We start from the raw sequence: 23741 nt of genomic DNA, 5'->3' as shown, positions 1-23741 counted from the left end.
TAGCGCTCCTGTTAGTAGCCGACAACCACACCGTGAACAACACTGAGAGCAGCCTCTTGTCAATCACAAGGCAGCCACGCCCTACACCATACCCTGATTAGAGTGAATGGTCCATTTACTCTAAATGGGATCATAATTTACTAAATTGAACATCATGCTGTATTGACAAGGACTTGAAACAAGCGACAGGGACCATAAAACTCATGTTTACTGAGATATTTAAAATGATATATAAATAAAAGTCCAATATAAAATCTGACTTTTTTTTGCAACCAGAGGAGTCGCCCCCTGCTGGCTATTAGAAAGAATACAGGTTTAAGGCACTTCTGCATCGGCTTCCCTTTTTAGACCCAGAGGTTGCCACCTGGGTTGAATCGGCCAATACAAGCGTGACATCAGTGCTCTGCCTAAACTAACACATTGCACATATAAATAGGAAAGAAAGAGATTTGGGATTAAAAGCAACTTTCGGAAAAAGGCCAATATATACTGTGTCCAAGCTGCAGGTGTATCCATCCAAAAGCAACACAAAGAAAAAATACTGTTTTAAACATGTGGAGGTCAACACACTGTTTATTTTGACTTGTGCTAATGGGAACAGTGTGACAGCATTGCCACCCAGGCTTAGTGCAACCTGAAAAGCCAATGAATAACAGCCCACAGAAGCAAGAAATGGAGGGTATCTCAAACCGTGTGTGTGTGTGTGTGTGTGTGTGTGTGTGTGTGTGTGTGTGTGTGTGTGTGTGTGTGTGTGTGTGTGTGTGTGTGTTGAAAATAACATTCTGACAAAATAGACAAACTGATATCCTGTTGGTGAAATAACTAGCTGAGTCCATTTCCTTTCCAATATGGAACGGAAGAGCAAGAGAAAACGGGACAAAGACAGACCGTTGATGTATTTTTCTAAATCAATAACACACTTAGAGGGCTTCATTCACAGTGAGATCAGCTCAGACACTGTGTATTACGAAAGAGCAGGTCCTTCAGTGTTTCGGGGCAGATTTGTTGGCCTTCCATCCGACATACTGAACAGAGCCGAACACTTGCCCAACTCGACACAAATTATATCTGGTAATGAGTGTGCTTGATGAGCTGATTGCAGACAGATCAGTGTGATGAGCAGAGCCGGGGTAAAACGGGGAAGGGAGGCCACGGCGGCGCGCACAGGCTGCGTTTGAAACGCACATACTAACTTACTATTCATACGAAGTATGACAACTGACATACAACTGAGTATGTAGTGCATTCACACATGCGCAGTACGTGGATTTCGTGGGCGTGAAAATATCTGAGCGTACTTCAAGGTGAACAGTCGGCTGATAGAATCATTGAGCGTACTTCAAGATGAACAGTCTGCTGGTAGTACAGAGGGAGAAACAGGGCAACACAGAGAACACAGTGAAGGAGACACCAGGGAAAATGCACTACTTGCAGCTGGCCAGTGACAACTATGAGTGAAATCTTACAGTCATTTGATCCATTGTTCACATAAACATAATGATTAGCGCACGTTTAAGACTCCTGATTCTTTGTTATCATGTTGATATATATCCGACAGGGACAATGCTCATTGATCAACATGGTTACACACACTATGTGGACACCCCTGTTTATTTGGTCTAGGTGTTGTTTTTGTGGGGTTTGGCATATGCCACTTAATACAAATGAAGGCTAATTACAAACATACAGCATACAATTATATTTTAGACAATAGTGTTCTTCCAACCACTTAACAAAGGCTCTGTCCCCCCTTAACATTGCAATGTCCCTGAGAACTAAACTAGGCCCAGATGGTTTTCTCAGCTCGGTCAATTATAAATCCATTTTTGGCCCAAAACTTTTTTTTAAAGAAAAGAAAAAAGATTGACCTTTTTAAAATGTTGATATAATACACTAAATTATTTAAATTCCTTTGAGGGATTATTTGCTTTAATGGATTACATGTGGAAGATGTAGAATCGATGAATATATTATATTAGATTAATTGAGCATATTCATTATCTATACTGGGGTAGTATTAGTGTTTATGCACATGGAATACATACAGTATTTCCCTTCAATATATGTTCGAGCTGTATTGAAGCAAATATCGCTCTTTCTACAAATGACAGAAGAAAACAAATGCACATAGGAATGATGCACATTCCTGTGGGCCTAATGGAAGCTTTTATATGACAAATTACATTTTGGGGGATGTCTTGGTGGATAAACATCCTTTGACTACAAAGGTTGCTCATGTTTCATTCATTTTTCAGTAAGTGCATTTCTGTCAGTTTCGCCTTTTCCTCATCAAAGGACCTTCGATGTATGAAAAGGCATCGACGTATACTGCTATCAAAGTCCATATTTCCCAGCCTCTGTCCATTTTGCTGCCTATTTGTTAACATCAAATAGCCTAGACAGAAAACCAACAAGTGGTGCATATTGCTTGTGAAATGGCTTTAGGAAAAGGAAAAAGGGACAAACAACACATTTATTCTGCTCAGAAATGTTGGGTCCATGCCTACAAAGATTATTTTCTTGGCGGACAAAATCACGAAGAGGCAGTGAGATCTGTCGGTGCTCACCTGCAGAGAGGGAAACACAAACCTATTTACCTTTCTCAATCCTCATCCTCACTATCCCTCTCTTTCTTTCACATGTACCGATATGATGAATTATTCAAAATGAGGAAGTTTATAATAGAGGGAAGCTGTTGCTGCCATGTCCAGCAAAGAAAAAACAAACACCTGCAACTTTTTCTGGATCTTTCTTTGTCTGTGTATGGAGCTTGTCCTAACAAGGATAGAAATATGTACATAGTGATATTTTGAAGGTACACCTGTTTAGACAGTCTAGTTAAAAATCAAACCAGGGTTTAGGGGTAAGAATAGTTCTGAATGAGTCATTTGTCCTCTTGCTGTGTTAAATCACTGCAACTCATTGTACAGCTGTTACGATGCTAGTTTTGCTCCACCACTTCATCGCTCACTTTTTACAGGAAATAAGGGGAAACAGATGTAGTTAAAATGTTTTTCATAATATGCATATACAATAATATACACAATGTTCTATAGCACTTATGCATGATTTAGCCAACGTGAGATTAATGATAAAGATGTGATTCTATGCATTGTCTGAAATTAGCAACTAGAACATTTTCGGTCTGAGTTTGCCAGACACTGTGTGTGTCCTGACATAACCTCAGCAAACTTTCTTTTTTTTTTTTGGTGAGCGGTGATGTTTCTGAAAGCTGCTTTAATCAATATACAACAACACACGCCATACAGATACAGTTAGCAATCTATAGTTGCTAACATTTGTTGGCAAATGGGATTAACTAAAGGTATATTGCTTGGGGGGGAGGGGGAGGGAGGGAGATATGGTGCTTCAGAAAGCAGTGAGGCAGACGTTATGGAGAGAGGAGAAGCAGCCTGATGTGTTGCTGAGCCCGGCTGCATATACATCCATCTAGCTGACAACGAGGGGTGACTAACAGCGCCACCTGCTTTCTCTCTCTCTCCCCTTGCTCTGTTTCAACCTCACCTGGAATGCCAGGAGGATCATTTAGCTGTGGGTCCATTTTAATAAAGTTATTAGGAATTCAACACCAAAAAATAGGAGAAACGTTGATGGCACTCTCATTATACAACGTTAATATAACAAAATTTCAAGCCAATGTATTATCATTTGCCATGAACGGCAAACAGCGAGATTGACGTACATGTCTCTAAATGAATACTCCCCATCTGCAGCTGATCTAACAACATTTTAACTGTTTTAGATGTCTCCTAGCTTAAATCAAGCCACAATTAGTGGGCCAACACAGCTAGCTAACCAATTTAAACTCTCAAGAAAGTCTACAGATACATGGGGCTAATACTTCTGATACTGCCTTTGTCAGTTTAGTTTTTTATCTGCTTTGCTTCTGGGTAAGCTTGCTAGAGTTGTCTCTGTTATACCAAACCACAACTAAAGGGTGTAAAAGTGCAGCCATAATATCAATGGTGTGTGGGGCAAAGATCAATTCCCACTCAAACCACTCTTGTCTGCATCTTGTACACATCATAAGATGAGTCACACTGGATGAAAGCGTCCATTAAATGCTACACAGGTACCTTTGACTCCTAGCTGGCTGAATGAAATGAGGGCAGATCAAGAGATATGATTCAGCAGTGAGTGTAATGAAACCACACAAAGTAGGTTCAAACACCCTCCTGTGGGTAACTTTCCACACCTCCGTTGATGAGAGCTACTCAAGGTACCGCGAAGAACGGAGGGAGTAGGTGTGGGGGAGGCAAGTGCGTGAGGGGGAGATGGTAGTTGGCAGCCACCTGTCAGGAGTCGATTGCAAAAGTGAACAGCATTAGTGCCTTGTACACAGAACACCAGTCCTTAAATAGATTCTGCATTGAAAGAAGAACTGTGTGAACCGAGATGTATAAAAGCAACTTTTTATCATGATACATAAACGGTGTTGGCCAAGTTACTTAAAAAACAACAATCAATATTATGATAAATTAACTCATCTGACAGTATTATAAATAATTTCATCCATCTTTGAATTAAATGAAACCAATTACTATTTCATTTAGTTGTTTTCCCACATCCACCATCACCATCACAAGCACCATGTTTTCACAAGCAACTTTTCCACGGACTTTGCTCACTCTCTGCATATGGAGGCGCCATCTGACACATATGCCGGCCAGGCAGACAAGGACCAGAGTGGTAATGACTGTAGATGTTAATTCACACCTTGCTCTCATCGGCTGTGGGCAGACCAGAGGAAGAAGAAGCTGAGAGGGCTTGTAGGGACCACGAGGGGAGCCAACCCCCCTGCTGCATGAGATGATGCAGAGAGAGCGTAGGTGCAATTGGAGAAGGGTACTTCACGACAGACAAAGGAAGGAGGAGATTGGCTCTACTTGAGTTCTTTCATTTAAATGTTTTTTTTAAAAGTGATCTCATTACACAAATTACGCAACGCTTGCCTCCACAAACTGTGTCGTGGTTATTAACCAAGCTAGTTTGCTTCTCTAGGAAGCCAATGGCCTGTCCAGTTTCCTTTTTCTTTTTTCACGATTTCTCTTTCCAGATCAAAGTGTTGAAGATATTCCAATGACTTTCAGATCAACGTAGTGAAACTGTTGACTTCTTTGTTTCCTGCAAATATTAACGTCACACATCCATTTGTTTGTTTTATTTTTAATACCCTCAAGGCTTGCATTTCCCACACTAGACTGATGCACATGCCATCTTTTTCAAGTACAATCAATTATTGAAGGAGATGGAGCACATTTATGCTATAAGCTCATGGGAGACACTTGAGTAAAAATAGCATCTCAAAACAAATTGGACAGTAGCTGTTCAAGGGAAAAACTCACATGCACAGAGAAACGTACGAGCCCACGCAGACCTGGAGACGTGTGCACACCCACACTGTCACGCGTGCCGGTGCATATGGGTGAGTCACGTTATATGCGTTCAGTATAAAAGGAAGATCAATTTCAACCCGAGCACTGTTTTCCTCCTCTCCATTTCTCTCTCTGTCTCCTGTGACATTTTACCAGTCAACCCCAGAGAGGAATGCACATCCAACACACCCACACACAAGCCTAAGTGTGTAAAGGCATCTTGGGCAATTCAAAAGTGCAATTAAAGTAATAAAATGTGACATTTTCATAAAACAATATTGCCTATTTTCCCTTTTCTGTCATATGAGCCATAATCAGACATGTAGCACTGGGGTGGGTGGGTTCTTTTGAAAAACTTCCTGGAAGATAATGGAGTAGACCAGGGTAAGACAATTCCCCCCGACATCTGAAGTAAGAATGTTCTAAATATACAGGCTGAGCACAAGGTTTGGGTACTTTGGGTGTTTTTTGGCTGTTTCTGCTCATCTTTTCATTCATTCCTATATATGGACAGTGACATGTCCGCCCACCCACAAGCGACGCTGGCAAGCCTGCAGGGGCTGGCAAGCCTGCAGGGGCTGACAAGCAACATAACGTATCATACATCAAAGAATGTTTTAGGAAACAAAAGTTGCCATTTCATTGTACAAGTTTCAAGTTCAGACAACAACTTGATTTCTCTTCACTTTTTCCGTAAGGAAGTGTAAGAAAAAATGTGTAAAATGAAAATATCCTCTTTTTGGTGATTACAAGATTGACCAAAAAAGTACACGTCAAAACGATGTATTGTGTAATGTATACTGATTTCTTATTTTGCATCTGGATTTGAGGTATTTCCCTATTAATTCCACATTTACTCAAACATACAAACACAGAGTTATGAATGCATCTGGTGTGGTGTTTGCACGCAGTGGCGGCCGAGACGAGTACACAATCCACTCGAAAGCACTCTCTGCACATATGCAAAGACCAGCATGTGTGTCACACAGCGCAGATGCCAGCTCCTGGGTAAGCAGCCATTTTCCGGAGCAAAAGTTAGAACCGAATGTCAGACGAAGGACACAGCAGGGAGAAGAGGAGGAGTATACCGCAGGAAGAAGAAGAAGAAAAAAAAGGAAGCAGAAGTGACTAAATACGGAGAGAATGGCCTCCTGGCTAGTTACGGAGATATGTTTTTATGATTCAGAGGAAGATAATAAATAAAAATTGAAATGTAAAAGCGAAAAAAGTGGGGGAGAGAAGTGTGGATATACAAAAATCTTCAGCCACTGACGACAGCCTTCCCACTTCAGCCTTTTGAACACAGAAAGGCAACAGATGGTCCATATAGGAATGCTGTTTGACACAAGCAGATGTCACCCTCTCCATCAACGGGCCTGTGAGGGAGCGGTGTGGATCTGTGGGTGCTCATCAGCTAGGGAGGATTCACGAATAGCACTCCTATAGCTAGTGACGAAACAAGGACCATTGAACAAGGAATTTAATGAAAATAATCCAACCTCTTATATGTAACTAGACTTAACACAAAATTGGACAAATGTTACATTTTATACAATTGATCGACAAACTGTTGGCATATGAATTTACTTTTTACATGGAACAAAAATCCACATCAAACTTGCAGTGGCGGGCCGTCAGGGCCTGCTAAGCCTTCTCTGCTGGCCTAAACAGAATCACAAAGTTATAGCTATTTTATAATTTAATTAAATAAAAAAAGGAAGTTAAATCTATTTTATAATGTAATTGTTTTTCACAAATACACTACATGTATTATAATATTTTTTCCCTATTATCTTATTTTCTCATTGCTCAGCTCCTGTCTCCTGTCTGTTTCTCATGCCTGGTCTGTCTGCGTCTGGTCTGGCCAGCGAGCTGGTCTACCTCAAGCCCGCTCCTTAACGCTCTTTATCCAATCAGATCTCACCTCTGTTTCTCTCAAAGGGTGCATCCCAAGTCTTTAAATTGCATCCCCGTTTCCCTCACTTGCGTCTTAGTCCCTCCCACCAGGGATGCATAGAGAGACGCAAGGAAACCAAGCAGGGAGAGAAGACGCAAGGAAATATGTTTTAATAGACATGAGACGTCCTTTCCTCTGAAGCGTCATGTGAAGCGTCGTCGGTTTATGATGACTGCGGTGACTGACAGCTGATCACAACTGATCACATCTGATCAGCTGTCAGTCGCTTTAACAGCTGACGAAGTTTTGTCTGGAGAGTTTTTAGCGAACATTCCAATAAAAATGCACTTAAAATATTGCTAAAAATGTTTTCAGTTGATTTAATGGTGTTAAACTACAATTTTTATTAATAAAGACACAGTTATCATGAGTGTCAGAGTGGAGATGTTTTCTCTGTCGTCTGTTACCGTTTAATAAACTGCATTGAGTATTTATACACTGTGATGTGTCCTGCTTATACGCGCAGATATACAATATAAATAAAGTTTCTCTTCATTACGTGTTGTAAAAAGTGTTTCCTCTTTCCAGCTCTCTCTGATTTTAATGACATACATAATACAAATTGAGGGAAACAACAGCTAAAATCTTTGAAGACAGTTGTTTGTCGTCCTTTTATTATTCAGACCTACAATAAACATATTTTAACTATATGGTGAATAAGAAAACAGATATAATATATAGCTTGAGTTTAATCTGTGATCGTCTCTGGTATGAAACTCCAGCGATCAGTCCGCTCAGCTGCAGCGTCCAATCACATAACAGATGAACAGCGAGGGGGCGTGTCCAGCGTTAAAACACTTCCTGGAAGCCTGCTCTCGGGGCTCCTCGATCATGGCTCCTCCGATTTCCCTCCTCACTCCTCGATCCTCGCTCCTCCGAGCAGAATAAGAGCTTTGGGAGGCCGTCAAGATGGCGGCGCAGAACCACTTCCGGTTCGATCGAGGATCGAGGAAACGACAATTTAGAGACTTGGGATGTACCCTGTGCTTCTCTCTGATCTCTCTCTCCGCCGGTTAAACACATGTACTGTGTTGTGATTCCTCACAGAGACAGAAAAGCACCCTGCACACACACTCCGGTACATTAGGTGGCGCCGGTGGTATGCACCTAGTCAAGTTGGTTGCGATCCGCCATTTATACTTGTAGAAGAAGAGGCTGGAGCTGCAGAGACTTTTCCTGTGGACTCCGTGGCCCAATCTCAGGCCGTTTCTCAATACCCAAGTACACAAGTACGGACTTGTGAACTTTTGGAGTCTGGACTTGGGAGTCCAGACTCTCAAAGACAGGAGAACGCAAGAACGCAGGACGGTCTTTCTGCAATTGGAACAGCAGCTGACTTGATGACGTCACCACCTCAGCTGTTGTTGTCATGGTTACTCTGATTCTTCACTGTAAAGTATTTTTACAGTCAAACAAAATATGACAACCCTGCTTTTTTTGTACTGGTTTCACAGACATACACATACCATTGTGTATATATATATATATTGTGTGTGTATATATATATATATATATATATATATATATATATATATATATATATTTATATATATATATATATATGTTCCAACCCTCACCTATGGTCACGAACTCTGGGTCGTGACCGAAAGAACGAGATCTCGAATACAAGCGGCCGAAATGAGCTTCCTCCGCAGGGTGGCCGGGCTCACCCTTAGAGATAGGGTAAGGAGCTCGGACATCAGGAGGGAGCTTGGAGTCGAGTCGCTGCTCCTTCGTGTCGAAAGGAGTCAGCTGAGGTGGTTCGGGCATCTAGTCAGGATGCCTCCTGGACGCCTCCCATTAGAGGTTTTCCAGGCACGTCCAACTGGTAGGAGACCCCGGGGAAGACCGAGGACACGCTGGAGGGATTATATCTCCCGGCTGGCCTTGGAACGCCTCGGGATCCCCCAGAATGAGCTGGAAAGTGTTGCGGGTGAGAGGGAAGCCTGGGTCGGCCTGCTGAACCTGCTGCCACCGCGACCCGACCCCGGATAAGCGGCTGATAATGGATGGATGGATGGATATATATATATATATATATATATATATGTATATGTACAGATTTGATGCTTAAACAACTAACTTCTCGCCTGAAAACATCCTAAAATTAAATTTTGTGACTCAACAACGGTAGTATTCATAGAATGTCAACTTTCAGTTATGAGTTTTCTCATCCGTCATTGTTCCCCGTTTGCTGGTCCGAAATGCATTCTGGGATATTGGCTCTCAAGTACGCGGATCAAGTCACATCCGGGCTTTTTCACCATTCTTGGCGAGAAGCGGATTTTTGAATTGGAACAGTACTTGGGCCGTGACTGATGACGTTTCACGAGTCCATGAGAACACAAGTACAGAGAAGAACGCTGATTGAGAAACGGCCTCAATCTCCCCCTAAACCCTCAAACCCTGAACCCTCAGGGACATCAGCTGCTAAGTGGCTGAGTGTGAGAGGCGGTGAGGGCTTGAACTGGTGTGAATATATCTGGGACAGCACTTTGCTGCAACATAACACGTGACTACATACAAAAATAATGTGTACAATTGTGTATTTATTTTATACTTTTTATTCACTGATTTGAACGTCTTCCTCACGAGATGAGAAGTCCTTTTAAATGATCTACTTACTCGTTTTGTCAAAACGAAATGTTTGATGAATGTAAAAAAAAATATATATTTATATTTGCTTGCATTCCTCTGATTTCATGTGTTTGTATGTTCTATCTTTAATCCGTAATGTTGTAATGTAAATGTATTTTATCGGGCTGAACGCCCACGTGTCTCTTTGTTTACCTTTTTTTGTTTTTACATCTTCATGCTTCCATTGGGAACTGCGTGTTTACCGTCACATTGCACATGGCAATTACCCACATGAACTGTGCGTAGTTCCCTTAAGCAAAGTCAGCATCGAATGCTGACTTACGGAAAGGGATCATAAAGGGCTCAAAATGTCTGCCAGAGAGCCCTGCGTGTATTTATGTATACGATATCAGACAGCAGGCCTAGGTATAAAATGCACGGCCCGCCACTGAACTTGCAGCTGCAATGTCCCGATTCTAGCTGAAGTTAGATGCGTAACTTTGGGAGTCCTCACAGACATGGCAAAGAAACAGACACAGGATGAAAAGACTTTTCCTTTTGCACTGATGTGCCAAAGAGTGAGAAATAAATAACCAATTCATAACCCACAATTTCTGAAAGTCATGTCTCTTGGCAAACACGTTCTTTCAACTGGCTACCTCGGTTTTTGTCATCATATATGTCCGATCCTTTCAACAACAACGACATATTATAATGCACAACTCCCTAACGTGCATTTCAGCTAATAATGGTCTCCCTCAGGCTAATGCTGTCACGTTCCTGTTGAAAATAAAGACTTGGATGCAAGCCAGCATTGTGTGGGCATCACCGTGTCCTGTGTTGGCTTTTCATCACTGGAAGTTGAAGGCGGAAGTTCATTTCAGGCCCCGACACAAGCAACGGGGAAGTCAAACCAGTGAACTTTATGCCCAGCATGTCCCACTGTTGGGAATATTTTAGTTAATAAGCACAGCAGCATTTACAAAAACGAACCCCGGGGAAACGTCAATCAGCGCGATGCACGATGATAGCTTCATTATTGCGGAGCACTCTCCGTGTTTGCCAGGGCAAACAGCTAATCCATTTCTAATTTGGTAAGTTCGGCAAGACCATTCAATGTAATAATGCTACATTAACTTGATATTGATTCCGCAAACGGAGGTTTTGACATTTCATTCAAAGAAAGCCAGCTGCCTTACAGCCATTTGCTTGAGTGAAAAGTCAACATGAGGGTAAATCCAGTCATACGTGCATTTTACATTGCAGAAATTTAGAAAGTATTTTTTATGCAGAACAGGAGTTGTTCTACCGAGATAGGTTCTAAAATAGTATTTTCAAGCTCAAACTGGATCGTTCATAAATTTTGCGCAATGTTAGAATATGCTGTTTTTCAGAGCATGCACTCTCGGAGCAGTGGAGTGTACTCTGGCCACTCTGTCTAAGAAGACGGTGCAGCAGGGTGCCACCCACAATGAATGTGAGATGAACAGCTAAAATCACACATTCACACAGACAGTAGGAGCGTCATTTTAATTTATTTGAACACTATATTTGCACTAAAAAAACACCCTGTCAAGCAGGCTGAACCTGAACATAATTTGTGAATAATTATCCTCACTCTTCAATGTACAAGAGAAATAAATGACAGATACCAAACTATGGCAACTTTCTCCTATCTCCACTTCGAACTCTCCGGCTCACACAGTGAAGACAGCTTTCTATGGTCAATGGTGCAAGTTTGTTGGCCAAAGTTCACCAAGGTTGAACTCGATATAAGTCGTTATCATGTAATACCGTTGTAATGTGTTGTTTTCCTCTGGTAATGCTAATAATAGCTAACATCGCTGGAGCAAAACTCCACTCATTGTTTCGACTTGTTGTACTGGAACGCATACGTATTCCTATAGTGGTTAGTGAAAAACAAAACATTATAGGACTATTTTTTGACAAACCTTTTCAAACTTGTATTTAATTACATTTTTGAGTGAATTAAAATGACCGACTTACATTGGGCATGTGTTTTTAGTTTTATTCTTTAGAAGTGCACAAAAGAACAGTGGGGGGGGGGACTGTAAATCTCACTACGAAGAGATGTAAAATCAAAAGCATACAAGCTATCTGCTCAGGCTGCTCTGCCGAAAAAGAAGACCATTCTGTGATTACAGCAGATGGTGCTGGATGTTTCGTTCTCCCCATCAACACCGTCATTTCTTTGCCATATTGCAATGTTCTTGTTTTTTCCCACACTGGAATACTAACTATAATGTGTGCCTGCGACAAGATGAAGTGCGTTGTGTTCTCTGCCACGTAGAATTGAGTCATGAAAAACATGTGCCATCCTTGTTTCAGACAGCTGTCGGAGAATGTCTCAATTATCGAGCCGCGATTATAGTGATTAAGAGATGGCTGCCGGTGACTCTGTGTGACATGCGTTGCAGTGAATCATAGAGTACATAAAAAACAGGGATTTCAACAACTCTCATAATTTATCAACGCGCAAAGCCTCAATAAATATGCTCTCCTCAAAACACACTTACAAAACTAAAACTCATCAAAGCTGTCTTGGTTAGTCTTTCCACTGTTCCAACAATCAGCAACTCTGGTTTGGTTGGGAAAAAAAAACGTATGTTGCTAACTTAGACGACAATAAGAACAAAAAAAACAGCCTTTATGTTCCCTTCTCAAAGCTACCGGACTCCATTGACAGAAACAGTAATTTTACCTCATTTGATCATTGTAAATCATACTTTGTTTCAATTTGACAGAAACAAAATCAAACTCATCAAAACTGTCTTGGTTGTCTTTCCACTGTTCAAACAATCACCAACTCTGGTTTGAGAGTTTGAAAGAGAGACTGAATAAGGAACAGATTTTTTTTAAAGAAGTAACCATGTCACTGTTTACTAAAAGTGACGTCGAACGTGACCCACCAGAAAGAAAATAACAAACAGAAAGACATATTTGCCAGATGGGAAAGGAGTCAATTATCTATTTTTAGTGGGTTTTCCTGTGTTTAAAAAAACTAATTCTAACTAACTAATTCTGGTGGACACAGGTTATGAAAGGCCCATTCACACAATGAGAAGCAGGCAGTATATTGCTGTTGACTCTTCGTCGGACTCCTCGCAATAGATTTATTGACCCATTGGGACAAAATATTAGGTACGCCTTACGACGCCCTACGATCCAGCCCAAGGGCACGCACCGCAGCCTCAAAAATGACCACAGGGTTGTTCTAAAAGAAACAAGAAACCCCTTGGTTCCACAGCATTGCATACATGTTAATGTCACCAGTCCCTGCATGCACTTGTTTGCATCCGTGTGGCCTTCAGAGCTCATCGGTGTACTCACAGCCAGGGAAGAAATAGCCTCAATTGTAGGCTGTTATGAGGCGAAGCCACCTTTTTAATTGAACTGTCTGGAGGTGTGACTAATTGCGTGTGCGTGCCCATAGCAGTCTGCAGGGATGTCTATTGATTAGTGAGTCAGACATAGCCTTTCTCTCACGGTATGGTCCGCCCTTTATTAACACGTTTACTACACAACAGGAACAGACAGACAGACAGACAGACAGACAATCCCATTTGCGCTCCTGTCAGTCATCATCTGAAAAGGGAACAAATGCACCCCGCTCACTCGTGGAACACACATTAAAAACAGAAGATTAAAGGGTACGAACCTGCATAGATAAATCACGGGGGAATAAATAGAGAAGGAAGATATTCAGGTCTGTCTGTCACTATTTATCCCCATGCAAATAAATAATAATAATATAAGAATAAATAGTAGAATGGCAGCTAGCAGAGTGCTTGCGCTGAACGTGCTTCTACACATTTCTTATTAGGCATGGGAAAAAAAGAGCAGCTGACAGATGAGGCACATTAATAAGAATGATGATAGAAACTGGGAACAAGATAGCGGTGTGGGAATACTTGATTGTCTTTTTAACACTGGCCTTGGCATATAGTAACCGTGGTCATTTAACACATGGCAAAAATAAATATTCTGCTACATTTAAACAATGAGCCATATTTGTCTGACCCATGGTTAGGTTGGCTCCATCAGTCAAGGTTAACTGGTACTGTCATGGTGATGTGTCCTGTAATGGATGGCTGTATGGATACACAATGGCTATTTTTTTACAGGAAAAATACAGCCCGCAGTCTCTTATTTCGAGCTTGTTAAAGAATCGATTGAAGAAGAAGCTATCAATTCCTCTAGGAGAAAAAAAAAGGCACTTAAGGTGGTGTCTGCCTTCCCCTGGGAGTTGCACACGGCTCCGATGTTGCTATTTTCAGCTGTGTGCTTGAATTCTAATCATCTGAACTTTCACCCTGTTTTCCCGCTGACCTCTCAGCTCACGCCGAGAAACTTGGCTCACCTTTCACCAGATGGAGGTTCTTTCCGTCCTCCAGCCTGTGACCTGGAATTCAATCAGTTCGCCAGCATCAAAGATGTTCCAATCCCTTAAGTGTGTCATAGAGGGGACATGAAGAGAAGAAAGAGGTATAATAGCTGCTACAACCAGACATATTTATTTATATCAAAAAGAGTATTATTGATTATTAAGTGTGGCTCAGCTGCAAGGGGTCATAGACCCCTGCAGCAAGCGCATTTCATGTTCTCCTGCGGGCTTAATAATAATAATCATAGTCCCACAAAAACTTTGGCACGTATCTCCTCCCGCAGCGTTGCCAGCACATGCGGTCCAAATACATCAAAACGTGTGGCCTGATCGGGAATCGTTGCTATGACTTTTCTAAGAGATTCGACTGGCCATTTTCCCGAAAAGTGCGAAAAAAAAAAAATTGTCCCATTCACTTGACTGAGGTTTCGGACTGAAGAGAGCAAAAAAACATTCATCTTTGTGCCCACAGTGACTCGCCATAATTTATCGTAGAGAAATGATTTCAAGTTTAAAACGTTGACAAAAGTCTGGAGTTTATTTGCCCAATTGGGCATTTTTTGATAGCTAGCACAGTTTTCATGTAATTATTGTTCAAGTTTAGGAAAATGTGGGAACCATTTCAGAGTTTACAGTGGGTGTGTATGGGGCAGGTTAGAGTGGTGATGTCATCGCTAGAGCACAGAGGAGCTTTGTACTAACCCCTTATTTGTATTTTGCCATTCACTCCACAATATTTACTTTTGAGGCATAATTTATATATGAAAACGTTGGAAATATTGTGCTTGTGGTACACATGCGTCGTGGAATCCAACAAATTTATACTGTTTTGTCAGCAAGCCTGAAAGCAACATGAAGACCGGCCAACTGCTCCATCAACCTCCATGTTAAATCGGACCACAATTTTCTCACATGACGGAAACGTGAGCACTTTACAAACTGAAGTTACGCTCTCATTTCTAAATCCTTACAAATATTTAAGTAGACGGAAACGTTCTCAGAAGTCTTGTGCTTCTCATGATTACGTTATTTTCGTGATGGGATTCACGGTTGTCTGTCAAATACAATAGTTTGAAAGGTTGTTTTCTCATTAAATCCACAGTCCAGTCTCCCGTTTCAAGTTAGCCAATCAAGCTGCCACCATGGCAACCGGCGACACGCCGGCACACACACGCAGGAGGAACTGTCTGTCTACCTGTCTGTCTTTCTGTCTTCCCTTTCAACATAAAAGCCCCATGATTTAAGTGTATCTTAACATAAAGCTCAAATGAGGATTATTGTATTAAATAGAAAATAAATACACAATTGTACACAATATTTGTTTATGTAATCACGTGATATGTTGCAGCAAAGTGCGGTCCCATTCATATTTACACCATCAAGCCCTCACAGCTAATGTTGGCATATATATATCCAATCCACACATACGTGCACGTGCGAACGGCCGCGCGCATGCACGTGGTAATACGGCACTCAGACTCTAGACTTTTGATCATTTTTGGCTTTCATTTCAAAATGTGGAAACGTTCAAGGGGTATGAATACTCTTGCAAGCCACTGTACAGATCATCAGAAAGAAACACCAGATGAAATGAGCTCTCTCCGTGTGACGGGATCTGAAAGATGACTTTTGCCTTAACACTCCATTAAAATAGAGTTGTGCGGCGCAGCCGACCTTACAACTGTTGACACCCGCAGCTGCAGTGATATGTGGTGAACTTCCAATAGCACAATAACGAGCCAAAACCTTTGACACCCGACCCGTTGCGAAATGATTGGCAGTCGATGGCTGGCAAAAGTGCTAATGAGATGATTTGTCCGTGAGGCTGAGCTGTCGCCGCGGAAGAGAAAAGAGGTGAGGGAGGAGGAGAGGGGAGAAGCAATCAGCTAAGGAAACACGGAGAGTGACATCTAAAGGTGATTTCAGATAATTTACTGAAGCTTCAGCCCGGTGTTCTGTTTGGAAATGCAGAAGTAAATCCAGTGCGAGTTCAATCAGGAGAGACTTTCTTTCGAGCGAACAATGCTTTATTACATGAAGTGCATGAGGATGAATGGTGAAGATTCCTGGGCAATTAGATCCCATTGTGATGGGGTAGCGATGCCGTGGTTAGTTCAGCAATATATCATATAGATATGACATCATGATCGACTTTGTTTAAAAAATCTTGTTGGTTTAACTTGGAGGGAACTTTCGTACACCGCCATAAATACTTATTTACTTTAAATAGGCGACACCAGTCACGATTACCATCTGTCACTTCATTTCTATATCCCATTTTATTTAATCAAGTACATTTGGGGGGGGGGGGGGGTGGGTTTGGGCCAGCGACAAAAGATAAATCTATGTCGAACTCGATTGCAAACAAATGTCGATTTGCACATCCAGCAGACACAGAGAAACATTACCGTTTAAATGCACAACTGAGTTCACCAGCTAACGGTAATTGCTGTTTTTTTTCCGGTGAAAATGGCTGCCTGCTGAAAATTATGCTGATGAGTAAAGAGCAGAATTGTGGCTCGTCCATACGAGCAAAGTCCTCAATACAAAATTAATTTGTTGACATTTTAATACCAAGTTGCGTACTTCAGAAACCACAAGAAGTCAATATAAATGTACATGCAATCCTAGCAGTTTGATGTGGATCTGAAACAATAATCAATTGCATCTCCCCTTACTATCCATCCTGTGTCCACCTGCTAATTACAGTGAAAATGTTTGGTGCGATTGGACTGATTCCCCACTTTCACTCAAACACATTTTTCTCTCAACCAGTGGGCCCGCCCCTCTCACTGTCTGTTTCCCTTGCTTTCGACATCATCCCAGTGTATTTTTAGCTCCATCCGGGGGGGAGTGGGAGAGAGAGAATGACACGATCCCTAATAAACGAGTGGGTGAGTGGAGGAGGAGGAGGAGAAGGAGGAGAAAGCGTGGGTGCATTCAGGAAGGGTGCTCATTTGAATATTCATAGAAACAGCTGCGTTCACAAAGGTGCTGAGACGTCGATGAGCGCGGATGCATCGGTGGACATCCATGGAGCTCACCGCCACTGAGAGTTTTGGATGATGGACTTGACTAATAAGTGGAGCATACTAATTAGAAGTTATGTGGGACATGCAAATGTGATGGAGCAATGACAATACAAGCTGAGAGATGATTTGTTCCTGCATGAGTAACAGCAGAAAGGAAATTGTATGTGTTAGTACTGAAGAATGGTATTGAAGTTCGTCAGTAGTTTTTAAACGTCACATTTCGTCGTTAAATCATGTGGAGCTAGCATTAGCACGTTAGCAGATCATTAACTAGCGTTAGCACATCTTTGCTACATTGTCTTCTGAAGGTGTACTGAATGTTTAAAAATGCTGCTTTTTCTTTTTAATGATTGTAAGAGTGAATTAAGACCTGCCCAGCTTCATTGGTACAGTGTTGTTCCATAACTTTGTTGTCTTTCTGTCCAAATACCTGCAAACAATAATGATATTCCCATTAACCTCAACTGCACTTTGTGTTTAATGCTAATTAGTAACTTTTAGCATGTTAAACTACAGATGATGTATTGTCAATGTGAGCATGCTAGCTTGCTGTTGCTAGCACTTAGCACAAAGCTGTTCCTACAGCCGCACAGAGAATAGCGTCCTCTGGTGTCCTCATCAGAATCAGTCAGTCATCGTGAAAATGAAGCAGAATAATGAAACTCTGAGGTGTTTTTATAAATGGCCAAGCATTTACACATATCAATACAATGAAAAGTCTTTTGAAATGGATTTCCTTCATTTTATACTGTTTTGTTTCATTGATTGTACGTGATTTTGGCATGTCCCACACACTGCTCAACAAATGGTTAAATGATACTACATAGAACAAAAAGTATACAGATGTATTGTCCACAAATATGTTGTATTTTCATAATCAAATGCCCCTTTAAGAAACCCTCTGATGTTTACAGTGACATTACTACCACCAATCTGTCTTTCTTCACTGGAGGCTGAAACAGTGGCTAGTAAGTATTTACACTTATATTTCGTAATTTTCATCATATTATGTGTAGTGTCAGAAATTCGACAATGATTTGTTAAACAGTACACAGTCACCTTGCTAACTGAAGGCCACCATGTGCTCATTAAATGCTAACATTAGCCAACCATATAGAGATATTCTGCCTTTAGAGTTAGGAGTGCCTAATTAAATGAGCTAAATCTAACGATTATTTTTTAAACGTCATGTATGCCACATAATATATACGAAAGAAAGGGCACTGCATTTCACATACTACTGAAAACTGACCTTGAAAAGGGCAGAAGCCAGTCTGAAAGATATTTTAATGGTATTTTTCTGATATGGAAGAAGTCATAAAGTACCAAATGACGTAACTGTGACAACCTCTATTGTTTAACCAAAATGATTTTGCGCTGGTTAGGGGGTACTTGGCTGGGAAAAAAATTCACAGTGGGTTCATCGCTGAAAAATGTTTGAGAACCTTGTGTGGTAGACATCAGTAGTAGCGCTGTATGAGAAGATAATGGCACGTACTTCCCACGTTTACCATTGAATCAGTAAAATGCGATATGTTGGTCACATCACTTTAGAACGGCAGCTAACCAAACGCTGTGACTTCATTAATGACCCCAAATACCATTTCAGCAGCAATTTCCCTGCATGGTGAAAAAAAAAAAAAAAAAATATATATATATATATATATATATATATATATATATATATATATATATATATATATATATATATATATATATATATATATATATATATATATATATATATTTAAAAGGGACCACATACAGTTAAAACATAAATGTCACCATTTGATGCACTGTACCAGATTTTAGCTACAGCTAATTCTGTAGTCCCTTGACAGACCATAACAAACATAAAACAAGAGCAAACAGTACAGGATAAAATACACAATACAACAACATATGGGGGGAGAAGGGCACACAATGCAAAGCTACAGTACATCATATTAAAAATGAGTATTAAAAACCGTTAAAAGTAAGTAATACAAACCATTAAAAGCAAGTAATATAAACCATTAAAAGTAAGTAAAAAAACATTAAAAGTAAGTGATACAAACCATAATAATTTTGCTCAATGAGTACAGCGCTGACCATATTTCAACAGATTTAAAAAAAAAAAAAATGTAAAAGTGCAGCTCTTCACCACGTCAGGCAGGGTGGGGTGTTCCACTGATTTGTGGCTTTCACAGAAAAGGATGATTGCCCAAATGCAGTGCGGCGAAATGGAATGGTGCAGTCTCGTATGGAGGCTATCCTAGTGGATCTGATTGAAGTCACTGAGCGACTGTACACAAAATACATAACTGTGGAGCTTGTTTCCAAAACAGATTTTTTATTTAATCCAGTGCTTCAGCATTTTACAGTAAACAGAAAATGTACACACATTTAAGAGAGACAAAAAAAGAAAAGTTCTTGATGAATATATTTGGTATTTCTGGTTAAGGATCCGTATCAAAGTGTGACAGAAGGTATTTTCATGGACACCAAAACACTCACACGGACTGAAATATTTTTACCTCTCTTGGGCTACTTTATTACTGGCACTGGTGGACCTGCACAGCCTACAATAACTGCACCTTACAGGGACATATTGATGTTGCAAGTAAAAAGGCACTCAGAGAAAAGCAGGGCCATGCCAATTAACGCAAAGCAAATTGACCACTTTAGCAACGGATTTCTTTAATTCCAAAACCATGGACGTGTATTTAAAGTTTGGCTAAAAAAATACAATCCTGTGAAAGTTCAAAAACAAAATTACTAAAACCATTATGTTCTTCACTGTTGTTATTTTCATATGGCAGATACCTCATTTTGGAATTAAACACTTACAATTAACAACAAGCAGCACAGTTTAAACGATACAACCTGAAGGCTACTTAAAGAGAAATGAAAAAGACTGTGTCGCTAACCGCCTCGTTTAGATACATACTGTACTGTACGCATGAAGTTGCTCTGTCTACTGGAAATAGACAATAAATAAATATTCTGTACAAGGATGTTCATAAGACACTCACTGTTAGAGGTACATTCAGAAATGTGGCTACACTCTCAGACACAGTACCGACAGTATTCATGATATGTCATTAACAGGAATACACAGTATTTCAGAACAAAGGCATGGGCACGCGAGTGAACACATCAACACTGTGAGGGATCATCTTTGATCGTCTTGGTTTGGGTCCGTGAAAGGACACGGAGGCAAACCAAGGGGAATAGATTAAGTGTAGTTTTGGTGCGCGCACACACACGCACACACACACACACACACACACACACACACACACACACACACACACTTCCATGCAAAACAAAACTTGTGAAGCCAATTCAACATTTTATCAAAGAGATAGAAATCTATATCACCAATCAGATACAATAACATCGCTACAGCCGACGAGAATGCTTCCTCGACACCGCGTCACCTGCTGCAAAAGCCCAGACACTATCAGAGTTACTGTGGGTAACACACTGCTACATTTTGAGTCCACGAAGATTTGCTCTTCCCTTTAAGAAACAATTTCTAAAAGAATCGCTAGTTCAACTTTAGAGTGTTGTGTGGTGTTCAAGGACGAAAGGCAATAAGATTTTCACAATAGCTACAGTATCACTCCACCACACAGCTAACCCAGATCCAGTCACCGCTCCAAACAACAGTGTTAATCCATTCCTTGGAGAGCGGGAGAGTGGAGGCTGAAAAGAAGAAGAAAAGAAAAGAAAAGATTTCCATTCCCTCAATGTCCAGCGCTGTTGCTTTCTGTTTGGCTCGGCAGGAGGCGAGGATCCCAGTAATCAGGCTGTCGCACGCTTTGTCTTGGTTGGTGTGTGTTCGCCGAAGCGCGTCAGTAATGGGATTTCCTCTCCCAATGTACAAGTCGTCTGTGACAGGTCCCAAGTGTGCGGTGGGGGGCAATTTCATGTGCTGGGGAACTGAAAACTCTGGCCATTACCACCGGAGCTTAATGCTTCTCAGAGTGGCGCTTTCTATTGATCCGGCACAGCTGGATCGTGACCACAAAGCGGCGGTGGCAGGAGGAAAGTAGTGTTGACCTTTCGTGCCTGATAACACAAAATTGGACCGCACGCAGAAAAAGAGAGTGCACATGTAGAGTGATTCACTGTGGGGATGTGTGAGGATAAGAGCCGAATGTGCACCTAACAACTAGTTGAACTGGCACGCACAAAACAAAAGACTGTTCCTCTGACAACTTCTAACGTATGGAGATGTTCCTGTCAAGCCCATCTGCTCTCAGGCTGCCAATAGAGGACCACAAAGTGGTAAATAAGCTGATCCCAATGTGCCTATCCGTCACACATGTCCCTGACATATGACGGCAGTCTTGGAGCAGTGATCGAAAGTATGCTCTGGGCTATGTGATCCACCGAACCCTCAATTAAATCCACGATGAAGAAAGACAACAAAAAGACAGTGGGGAGTTTGGAGAGTGACGCACACCGTAACCCTGTGTATCTGCTTAGCTTAGGATGACGATGCTAAACCGGTCTTTTTCCTGGATACACATATGTCTTCTTGTCTGAGTCGACACGGTCTCAACAATTGTTTAAAGTATGATTCAAATTGTCGACCCTCTTTGTTGCTCTGTCCTTGTGCATAGAAGACAAGCATGGATGTCCCGACATCAAATCCTTCTTATTCAGTCGCCTTTCTCATTCCAATGCCGACGAACAAGAAGCTGACTTGGGAGTGCGGCCACCATCACAACGTGGCCTGGTCGGCGGCAAAGAATCCAGCTTCCTTCTTTTTCCTCTTCCTCAGTCGGTGGGCCCTCCAGCAAACGGCTGCCACGAGCAGCATCACGATGCCGGCACACAGCAGTGCCACCGACACCACTTTGGTCTGGAGCAGCGTGTTAAAAGTGAACGTCACCCCGGTGCCCGCCATGCCGATTACCAGTGATATCACGCCGAACGGGAACACGCAGCGGTACCAGGACTTTTCTGTCCCGCCTGTAGCCTGGGCAAGTCTCTCCAGCGTGAGGAGGGACTCCGGAGGTTTGGCCAGGTCTCTTCCGACACTTCCATGCCCTCCTCCTCCGCAGCCATTCAAACCCTGGTTCTGATTCTCGGAGTCCTGGGGCAAGGTGTTGGCCTCGCTGCTGTCACCGCAGTCCAGGTCCGGGGTCTGGCGGCCTGAGGAGCAGCCCATCCCGGAGCTGCTGTCCTTGGGTAACGATGTGAGAAAAGCTGCCCGTTGGCGACGCTCCTCCCGGCCTGCGTCCGGTGGTCGCAGCTGACGCTTATGATGCTACGGGGGGTTTTCTAAGGCAGCTGCTGGGGCCGTCAATGCCAGGTTGCCGCTGTTGTTGTTGTTGCTCTCAGTACTTACCAGCATGTGCCTGCAGTAGGAGAGATATAGATAGAAGATCTAAAAAACAGAGAGTAGTGGATGAGATCAAAAATAGCATGAAAAAAATAAAGCGGTGAAAGATAATGAGGATGCACTCACCTATATTTTAAGTGTCTATTCGTGAGCGAATGTTTTTAGTGCATCTTCCCGTCTCCCAGAGCTGCTTGTGGCAGCAGCAGCGGTGTGTGTGCCTGCTGATGTCCACAGACTATATAATCACAGAGGGGAAGAGGAGGGGCTTATGGGAAGTGGCAGCCGGTGTGCGAGGCTCTGATTGGCTCCCTCGGCGGAGCGTTTTTCTTTTTTTAGGGAGGGGGCAAAGGGGTGAGCTTAACTGTTCAGCAGTCTCTTTCAGGAATATTAATTCATTATTTAGTGAGACAAGGAATTTGAGTTGCCTTGTCTCGAGGTCTGCTGGAGGCTGCCGAATTAAAATGATGCTGGCAGGAAGCAGAAAAAGATGCAGTGTGACATTGCCACAACCATTGCAGTTTTGATCACACACATGCTTTCAGCATTGACTTGTTCATGTCCCCTGCTCATATATGTTGCACTTTGCAAGGCTGTGCAAGATTTTCACTTCAGGGAGATGACGCAATATAAGTACTGCCAGGTGGAATCCTTGTATCTCGAAAATGTCACCTTCTCAAGGTGAAAACCAGGCTCATCTCTAGCCTGATGGGTGGTTAGTAAATGCTTTATTCCCATAGAGAAGCATGAAATTAGCTAAGATTTTTTTTAGAAGCAGCCGAATTGTAATTAGTTTTTTTTTTTTACATGGCCAAAGCATGGCTCTCCCTGTTGCCCCTCATCATGTGCGTCATCCGTGTCCCCTCTGCCCGCCCTGCACAAAGACGTGACAACCAACCTTGTCACGGTCACCGTCCTCGTCACATTTACCCCATATATGTCCCCTCTTTGTTGGTCACGCTCCCCTTTCTCCTCTCAGCCAATGACAGTGAGACACATGAGCCATCGCCACGCCTCCCCGGGGACAGCTCGTATCACC

General features: G+C 42.0%; 1 protein-coding gene across 1 annotated transcript; it reads right to left on the bottom strand.

Moving 5' to 3' along the window:
• Window positions 1-22081: 22081 nt before the first annotated feature.
• On the bottom strand, window positions 22082-22531 carry LOC306751922 (transmembrane protein 100-like; the record flags this gene model as incomplete). The annotated part of the gene is made up of 1 exon (XM_079235584.1): window positions 22082-22531. The coding sequence occupies one exon, from the start codon at window positions 22529-22531 to the stop codon at window positions 22082-22084; it is 450 nt and encodes a 149-aa protein (XP_079091710.1).
• Window positions 22532-23741: the final 1210 nt, after the last annotated feature.

Source organism: Taurulus bubalis, assembly GCF_910589615.1.
Source record: "Taurulus bubalis genome assembly, chromosome: 2".
NCBI classification, from domain to species: Eukaryota; Metazoa; Chordata; class Actinopteri; order Perciformes; family Cottidae; genus Taurulus; species Taurulus bubalis.
Note: the sequence above shows the minus strand (reverse complement) of the source record. Positions and strands in the feature narration are given on the sequence as shown.